At 35.7% G+C, this 10,193-nt stretch overlaps 1 protein-coding gene across 1 annotated transcript in view; it reads right to left on the bottom strand.

Annotated features, from left to right (window-relative positions):
* Nucleotides 1–757: 757 nt before the first annotated feature.
* The window catches only part of LOC107660020 (T-box-containing protein TBXT-like), a 12,060-nt gene continuing 2,624 nt past the window's right edge, over nt 758–10,193 (bottom strand). The window contains exons 2-8 of the mRNA XM_016449161.1: nt 9,283–9,547; nt 6,936–7,070; nt 6,052–6,113; nt 4,421–4,482; nt 4,087–4,275; nt 1,086–1,221; nt 758–995 (exon numbers count right to left, since the gene is read on the bottom strand). Coding sequence (XP_016304647.1) covers nt 758–995; nt 1,086–1,221; nt 4,087–4,275; nt 4,421–4,482; nt 6,052–6,113; nt 6,936–7,070; nt 9,283–9,547 — 1,087 coding nt within the window. The remainder of the gene's footprint in view (nt 996–1,085; nt 1,222–4,086; nt 4,276–4,420; nt 4,483–6,051; nt 6,114–6,935; nt 7,071–9,282; nt 9,548–10,193) is intronic.

Here is a 10,193-nt window from a genome sequence, read left to right as displayed (position 1 = left end):
CTACAGTTTTGTTTTTTTTACGGTATTTTTGGTCAAATAAATGCAGTCTTGGTGAGCATACGAGACTAAAAATCTAAAATCTCTAAAACGTTAAAAATAATCTTTCCAACCCCAAACTTTTAAACACTAATGTACATTTACAGTTATATGACAGACATTTTTATGCAAATTAATTTTTTTAATCATGTGTGTTGAACCCATGACCTCTGTGTTGTTAGATGATCATTGACTTTGACGACAACATTCACACAAAAGCTGTCCTCATACAACATGAAACATACAAATAATACGATATTACGACAAGTTTACAACACACTGAAAGCACAAAAAGTTTCCCTTTTTCTATTATAAAAGATAAAAGATGGATCTGTCCGGATTTGAGATCTTCTGGACTATGTTTCTTAGAGACCATTTGTCTTTCTTTTGGGATCCTTAGAATTCCAGTCTGGCAGAAGCCTTTGAAAATTTGGTAGCCCAATTTGGTAGGTGCCTCAAATATCATACAGTTTATTCGAAGGAAATCAAGTACATCAACTTTTTTCTTATGATGGGGTTATTGGAGGAACTCCTGACAGTATTTAGAGTGCCCACAGGCATTTTTGATTCCAACAGAGCCATTATGTAACTAAAGCGTAAACTCCGAGAAAATGGCTGATGGCGTTATTGGGGACAGGACCATTGACACGTCAGAACCAGCTGTACACTCATAATCTTCAAAGATCATGCACACCTCTTCTTTACAATTTAATGAGAACACTCAAAATGACTGGGTGGAGACAGAAGACCAGCTCACCCTGCCTAGCCTACTGTGATTGGCTTGATCTACACCACCCTCAGAGCTGGTTGGTCCGTGGCCCTGCAGTAAAGAGCAAGGTGATGCTGAGGTGGACCCTCCATCTGTGGGTTCCTCCTGGCTATGTGTGGAGCTCACAATGCCCCCTGGAGGACTGGATGATACAGTGCAGCTGCTCACAGTCCACAGGCATGGATACTGACTGAAAATCACATGAGCTTATTTACTTTACAACACCTTATTGGAAATATTGTGTACGTTTAAATGTATACAAGTCGGTTTTCTCTCTGACCTGCTGGCTCCGGGTGAGCTTGGAGCAGGTTGCATAGACAGCATCGCAGCAGGACCAGGAGGAGACGCACCTGTCCAGCCCTCGTGACCGGAGAACATCTGCACAGCACCTGGACTCAGATTCTCAGACAGAGCCACTTCAAGGAAAAATGAGAAAAAGTGACGTGAGTTAGCACAGAAAAAACGGACAACTAGAAAAACTTGACATGATACAGATTTGTAAAATTAATAGGAAACTCGGAAATATAAGACACAACTCCTTTTGTAAGTTTAGAGCTTTGGATCCCCATTCACTTTCAATATACTGAAATTAATGACTTGAACATTTTTAAACATTTCTCCTTTTGTGTTCCACAGTAGGTGCAAAGTCATGTTTGGAACATGATGGATGATGAGTAAACAATTACGTGATAAAGCAATAAGCCCGCTTCGCGTCGTGCCTAACAACGCCCCTTAGCTGTTATAAATTCACTGTAAACCACGGTTTCACGGGGCTTATTGCTTTTATAAAACGGTTATTCCATATACGCAGTACGGTTTCACAAAATAAAACCGAGCAAATAAAGTGTAATGATATTAATAAAAACAGTATTCTTCCACCAAACAATGTAGTTCCTCAGAATCAGATGTGGTTGCCAAGCAACATGCAAACGTAAACAAAGGTGTATGTTTGTAGAGTATTTTACAACAGCTTCGAACGTGGCTCAGCCAATCAGAATCAAGGACCGGAACTATCCGTTTTATAATTTTCATTTTTAGATTAATCATTCCCTTAATACAGGGGTTCCCAATCATTTAATTTTTTTTGTCAGCCAAACCCTTTGGACACGCAATATTTACTTTAAGTAACCCCTGACAAGTTAATATTTTAATAATTTATTGACACATTTGCATATTCACGGTTCTCTGATGTTAATGGTCACATGGCATGCAAGAAAACATAACATATTCAATCTTTTTTAGTGTTTGTTTATTGTTTTATTTAATAATAATAATAATAATAGTACTGCAAAGTACAAAAAAAAGATAATTATAACAATCTTATTTTACACTACAAGTTACAATACTAATATTTATATTGAAATTCTTCAATTAAATTCTTCATTAGCTTACAAAGCCCTTGCATTTCCTTTACGAACGCCCATTTGGGGAACCCTGTCTACAAAATGCATGATTGTCTGTAATTATTGATTCAAAATGCACTCTGAGAGATCACCTGAGTTATGGCCACGGTGGTGATGATGGTGGGGCAGGTAGGGTGATGGGTACGGGGTTGCTCGGTGCCCGTGCAGGCTTGGGTAGTGTTTGTACCCATGGTGGGGAGTAAGAGGTAAACCTCCTGGATACGGAAAGTTACCACCACTAGCAGAACACAGAGTGTCTGGGTTTGATATGAACCATCTGCCTGCAACCAACAAATGGACACCAATATGATTTACATAACACTGCTAACATAATGCTATACTTATTTCTTAAACATGTCTGTAAATCAGCCAAAAACACATATTATGTAAATAGAAAAAAAAAAAACAGGAAAATGAATGACTAACAGTGTGGTATGCCCACATGCTGGTTTTCAGCTGGAGGTTCTAGATGATTCTTAGGATGGCTCCTATAGAGAGAAAAAGCTTTGTGCATGAGACAAACCTCAAATCCAGAACTCATCTATCATAATGGTTAATATCATATAATAATCACATACACTATTGTTCAAGGTTGGGATTAAGACTTTTTTAATGTTTTTGAAAGAAGTCTCTTATACTCACCAGTGTTTTTGATAAAAATGCAGTAAACGCAGTAATATTGTGAAATATTATTGCAATTTAAAAGAACTGTTTTCTATTATAATAGATTTTAAATGTAATTTACAGCTTGCATTTTCAGCTTCATTACTCCAGTCTTCAGTGTCACATGATCCTTCAGAAATCCTTCTAATATGCTGATTTGCTGCTCAAGAAACATTTATTATTATTAATTAAAAACAGTTGTCCTGCTTAATATTTTTGTGAAAACTGTGATACTGTTTTCTCCACATGATTCTTTGATGAACAGAAAGTTCAAAAGAACAGCATTTATTTTTAGTAACATTATAAATATCTTTACTGTCACTATCGAATTGAATGCATGTTTGCTCAATAAAAGTATTAATAAAAGTGTTAAAAATTCTTGTGAAAAGTGTAGCATATATAAAGATTATTTACATTATAATGAGTCTGTTCTACTATTTATATTTTGAGGCGAATCATGTGACACCTGTTAGGTTTTTATTGAATGTGCTTATTGCTTTTATAAAACGGTTATTCCATATACGTAGCAAGGTTTCACCAAATAAAGTGTAATGATATTAATAAAAACAGTATTCTTCCACCAAACAATGTAGCTCCTCAGAAACAGTTGTGGTTGCTACAAAGTGGTTGCCGAGTAACACACAAACATAAACAAAGGTGTATGTTTGTTTGTAGAGTATTTTACAACAGCTTCGAACGTGGCTCAGCCAATCAGAATCAAGGACCGGAACTATCCGTTTTATAATTTTCATTTTTAGATTAATCATTCCCTTAATACAGGGGTTCCCAATCATTTAATTTTTTTTGTCAGCCAAACCCTTTGGACACGCAATATTTACTTTAAGTAACCCCTGACAAGTTAATATTTTAATAATTTATTGACACATTTGCATATTCACGGTTCTCTGATGTTAATGGTCACATGGCATGCAAGAAAACATAACATATTCAATCTTTTTTAGTGTTTGTTTATTGTTTTATTTAATAATAATAATAATAATAGTACTGCAAAGTACAAAAAAAAGATAATTATAACAATCTTATTTTACACTACAAGTTACAATACTAATATTTATATTGAAATTCTTCAATTAAATTCTTCATTAGCTTACAAAGCCCTTGCATTTCCTTTACGAACGCCCATTTGGGGAACCCTGTCTACAAAATGCATGATTGTCTGTAATTATTGATTCAAAATGCACTCTGAGAGATCACCTGAGTTATGGCCACGGTGGTGATGATGGTGGGGCAGGTAGGGTGATGGGTACGGGGTTGCTCGGTGCCCGTGCAGGCTTGGGTAGTGTTTGTACCCATGGTGGGGAGTAAGAGGTAAACCTCCTGGATACGGAAAGTTACCACCACTAGCAGAACACAGAGTGTCTGGGTTTGATATGAACCATCTGCCTGCAACCAACAAATGGACACCAATATGATTTACATAACACTGCTAACATAATGCTATACTTATTTCTTAAACATGTCTGTAAATCAGCCAAAAACACATATTATGTAAATAGAAAAAAAAAAAACAGGAAAATGAATGACTAACAGTGTGGTATGCCCACATGCTGGTTTTCAGCTGGAGGTTCTAGATGATTCTTAGGATGGCTCCTATAGAGAGAAAAAGCTTTGTGCATGAGACAAACCTCAAATCCAGAACTCATCTATCATAATGGTTAATATCATATAATAATCACATACACTATTGTTCAAGGTTGGGATTAAGACTTTTTTAATGTTTTTGAAAGAAGTCTCTTATACTCACCAGTGTTTTTGATAAAAATGCAGTAAACGCAGTAATATTGTGAAATATTATTGCAATTTAAAAGAACTGTTTTCTATTATAATAGATTTTAAATGTAATTTACAGCTTGCATTTTCAGCTTCATTACTCCAGTCTTCAGTGTCACATGATCCTTCAGAAATCCTTCTAATATGCTGATTTGCTGCTCAAGAAACATTTATTATTATTAATTAAAAACAGTTGTCCTGCTTAATATTTTTGTGAAAACTGTGATACTGTTTTCTCCACATGATTCTTTGATGAACAGAAAGTTCAAAAGAACAGCATTTATTTTTAGTAACATTATAAATATCTTTACTGTCACTATCGAATTGAATGCATGTTTGCTCAATAAAAGTATTAATAAAAGTGTTAAAAATTCTTGTGAAAAGTGTAGCATATATAAAGATTATTTACATTATAATGAGTCTGTTCTACTATTTATATTTTGAGGCGAATCATGTGACACCTGTTAGGTTTTTATTGAATGTGCATCCTTTCACAGGTAAATACTACATAACATATCTTATATTTTTTTGTTGTCTTGTCATTTCCTGACATATCATTTTTGATTTTTCGTCATTACATACATTTTGTAATTTAAATTTCGGAATTCATATTTTACTGGTGTACGGACTTTTGGTGGAAAAACATTTTTATCATGAACTCATTACTGTAATGCAAAAAAAAAAGATATAAGAATATATTATTTCAGTGGTAAAGTTTTATATTTCATTCAAAGTAATATTTTTGTTGTACTGCATTTAATTTCTGTTCATTTAAATATAAATTGAGTCTGGAATCTTTCTTTTTCAATTGTCAAGAATATAATGTAACAATGCAAAATATGATAATGGTCCTAAAATATGCATTGATTATATATACACATTATATAGGGGTATATCATTTTCTTTATGCAAAATAGAACTACCTTTCTCATCCCTATTTTCTATTTTTGGGGTTTGGATGTTCATGAGATTCACCCTCTAATAGTTGAAATTCACAATGTACAGTAAAGTCTCACTTGAGTAGGTTTTCAGCGGAGTTATGTTATGACTACATTTACTGGAGTACAATAATTCAGCGCTCATTCCACCAACATTGTTGTGTAATATCTCACACATTCTTCACTGTAGCCGCTTAAAATCTCTCACTCTCACTTCACACTGCCTCTCCAACAAGCTCCTTTACTCACACACTCACTCGATTCAAAGCATAAATGTTTAATAATTGGTCGCTAATCACGGCTGATTTCGCACAGTCATAGTAGCTTGACTAGCGCTAATGCCCGCTATGATAGTATTAGGAGTTGAAATACGCATTGTTAAATCGGTGAGAAAACTTATCTTCTGACACTGACGGTGTACTGTGTTTAATGTAATTGAAATAAACTGTACCTTTCCTTTGCATCAAGGAAAGCTTTAGCAAACGGATTGTGTTTTATCTTCAGTGCAGTTATCTGTGAAGGGAAGAGCAGAGGATTGTGAGCATAAAATATATTTTGTACAACATTGGTGAATCAATTATTGTACATACAAGCATTATACTTAGCATTCAACAAAACAAACAAGTAGGTTCTTCTTAAAGGTACAATTCCCATTTTCACCTGAAACATTTCTGTCATGTGATTTCATGATTTCAGAAGTTGTATGGACCACTTTTTATTTTGTATTTTAAAAGACACCTTGGTCATTATTCACTGTCATTGCATGGAAGCAAGCAGCACGAACATCAAGATTTGTGGAAGAAAGAAATGTGTCTGTTTTTTGGAATGACATGAGAGTAAATAAATTGGGTAACACTTTACTTGAAGGGGTGTGCATAAGACTGACATGACACCTTCATAATCATGACATGACACATGTCATGAATATGAAGGAGGTTTTATGCATGTTTATGACAACTGTCATTAAGTGTCATTCGCTCAGTTATGTAATTTTTAATGCAAATATGACATTATTTGACCTAACCCTAACCTAACCCTACCCCTACCCTTACCCCTAACCATAGCCCATAACAAAGACATCTCAAACAATGTCATCTTTGCATTAAAAATTACATAACTGAGCGAATGACACTTAATGACAGTTGTCATAAACATGCATAAAAAAACCTTCATATTCATGACATGTGTCATGTCATGATTATGAAGGTGTCATGTCAGTCTTATGCACACCCCTTCAAGTAAAGTGTAACCATACATTGTTACAGAAATTCCTTTTCTGGGTGAACTATGCCTTTAAGTACGTTTACCCTAAATGTTTTGTGAAGATGCTCTAACCTCTTCATTCTGGTAGGCCGTTACAGCGATGAACTGAGTGTCTGTGTAAGAGATGTTGGTCACCATCCTGTGGCTGCCTCCTATACGAACAATGTGAATCTGAGGCTCGTACTTATGGAGAGAATTCAGCATGATCTAGACCAGGTAGACAGAACAGAAGAGAAAAGTAAGAAAGAATTTGGTTCTTTGCAAGTGTATACACCGACTTTAGCTAATGTAGGTCCATACTGTACCAGTACATTCAGTATTTTAAACCAATTTTAATTGAATGCAGTATCAAAGAGGATGCAGAATTGCAAATAGGTTTTGAAGGTAAAGAAGAATTAAAACAGATTGAAATCCAAAGCAAAACTGCTGTATGGCTATAATAAAACATTTAATTTTTTTCTATATGAATTACCCATATTTCAAAGAACATTACATTAATTATATAAACATTAAAAAATTGTACTCAGCAAGAATGCATACATTAATCAAAAGTGACAGTAAAGACATTTATGTTATAAAAGGTGTCCATTTCAAGTAAATGCTGTTAATTCACTTTCTATTCATCAAAGAATCCTGAAAAAAGCATATCACTAATTCCACAAAAATATTATGCAACAAAAACTATTTTCAACACTGATAATGAAAAGAACCATTATTAATAATTGAGCACTAAATCAGCATATCAGTATGATTTCTGAAGGATCATGTGACACTGAAGACTGCAGTAATGGCTGCTGAAAATTCAGCTTTGCATCACAGGAATAAATTACATTTTTAAATATATTCAAATAGAAAATGGTTATTTTAAATCGTAATAATATTTTGCAATATTTTGCTGTATATACTGTTTTCACTGTATTTTTGATCAAATAAATTCAGCCTTCGTGAGCATAAGAGACTTATATATTTATTACAGCCACTTAAAGCAGTTATATGAATTGCTTTTCATTTGATTTTCATTCCATTTAATTCTTCTTCAATTTTATAGATTTTAAGCTCAATATAATGACTAATTTAACAATATAAACTAATTTTAATGTCAACTTTTTTGTATGAAGTTACTTGACATAAAACAGTGGCTATTTAGTAGTGCTGTATGGCAAAATTACAAACTATTTTGGTGTCAGTGTTAATTGTTTTGACAGTAACCGAACTTAGTTAAGAGCAATACATCTAATCAGATGAGAAGTAATATATTTTCTATATCAAAATGTAATTATTTATGTCATAAAACTGTAATAATACTCCCAAGTCATCAGCTGAAAATTTGGACAGTTTCACTATACTGTATATTGGTAGGTCTTTACATTTAGACACTGCATTGTCTGTTTTTTGTGTGAAAAAATTCTTCGGATGACTGCAGTGACCACGTCAAGCACGGATAAATCTATCGACCCGAATTCTGAGAAAGAGACGGATGGAACGCATTTTTTTACTCTAATTGGTGGATTACAATGACTGATGAGGGGCAGGTACTCATCTGCATGGCTACAGAGGACATAAAGGGCTTTGTGTGCTTTTCTCTCCCTGCTGCCTTTTTTAATACGTTGCCTTTTTGAACATCTAAGGACTGATGGCTAAATTAATTTTGCATAGAAAAAACGGTAATTACCATAATGTACAACTAACCACAGCAATTATTTCATTTAGAGCTGGTTCTCTCTCATCGTCCTCTTCGCTGCCAGCTCTGCGTTTAAAAACCCCGGTAAATAGGGAACAGACAGGAATAGAGGAGAAGAGGATAGGGTGGCGGGGAGGGCGCAGGGGAGGGGTCATGTAAATACCAATAATAATTTGGTGGCGGAGTCATACTCGAATGGAGCGGGCTGGAGCACCTCGCAGCGGCCCCGCTGAGAGCCAGGATGGCTAGCTGAAGTAGACCACTCTCTGTCTGAACGGCAGGAAGTGCATTAAACGAGAAAAGTGGCAATTAAGAGCTGTTTATTCCTGTTTACATGCAGTCCCTGCTGAACAAAGGGGCTCCATAGGTGAAGTGGATGCAGAAGAGTGCACTAATTGTATAAATGCACACTTGAAATTTCCCCGTGGCAGCGCACAGGGTGATTAAAGGCAGGCCAAGACTCCTAAAAGCTAGAAGCCTGTTTGGACACACAAGAGCCCTGAGAGGCTACTCAAGATTACGGAACAGGTCACGTACAGCATTACACACCTGCACAACATGAGCGTTACATGTGCAAAATGTGCAGAGGGTCTTTGTTTTCTTGGGATTTTTTCGGGGAACAATTTAACAATGTGATTAGATGAGAAATCAGTCGAAGAAAGTGCAGTGGAAACTTATGTTAGCTATAAAGATAGTCAGTTCACTGTGTATGTCTTGTATGTGTCAGCATTTCAGCACCTGGCCGCCCCCGTTGAGTTTGTTGGTCAGTTTGACTTTGTTGAAGGACACCGGCGCTTTCATCCAGTGGGCACCGAAGTTGGGCGAGTCGGGGTGGATGTAGACGCAGCTGTGACTGTGAGGCTCAGGTTTGCCCGCAGGGACCCACTCGCCGTTCACGTACTTCCAGCGGTGCCCGTCTGCAGGACTGAAGTCCAAGAGGAACGAATACATGGCGTTGGGATCCAGACCCGTCACGCTGACCTTCAGAATTGGAAACATCCTCCTACAAAGGAGGAATCATGACAGAAGAACTACTTAAAATGCTAATTGGAGCTCCTAAAAATGCCTTTTCAAAGCAATAAATAAAACAAAGATAACTGAAGTATGTTTTACAAGAAAATACAATTTCAGTCTTGCAACTTTTTTCTTTCAGTCTTTCTACTTTTAGTCTTTCTAATAATTTCATGTTTAATTCAACGTGTTGCTTGTAGGTTCTTGGTAATTATTTGTGAAATTTAAAAAAGTGTTTCTGAACCAGTTGTGCGCTCTTAAAATAAAGGTTCTTTATTGACATTGATGGTTCCTTCAACAGCCATGGAACCTTTCCATTGCACAAAAGATCTTAAAGGGATAGTTCACCCAAAAATGAAAATTTGATGTTTATCTGCTTACCCCCAGGGCATCCAAGATGTAGGTGACTTTGTTTCTTCAGTAGAACACAAATGAAGATTTTTAACTCAAACCGTTGCAGTCTGTCAGTCATATAATGGAAGTGAATGGGAATTTGGTTTTGTTTCTGTATGTTTTTTTGACTCTCAAAGCCGTGATTCCTATTCACCTCCATTATATGATTGACAGACTGCAACGGTTTGAGTTAAAAATCTTCGTTTGTGTTCTACTGAAGAAACAAAGTCACCTACATCTTGGAT

The sequence above is a fragment of the Sinocyclocheilus anshuiensis genome, unplaced genomic scaffold (assembly GCF_001515605.1).
Source record: "Sinocyclocheilus anshuiensis isolate Anshui unplaced genomic scaffold, SAMN03320099.WGS_v1.1 scaffold55, whole genome shotgun sequence".
Classification (NCBI taxonomy): domain Eukaryota; kingdom Metazoa; phylum Chordata; class Actinopteri; order Cypriniformes; family Cyprinidae; genus Sinocyclocheilus; species Sinocyclocheilus anshuiensis.
The sequence above is the reverse complement of the archived record's forward strand: the minus strand, read 5'-3'. Positions and strand labels throughout refer to the sequence as shown.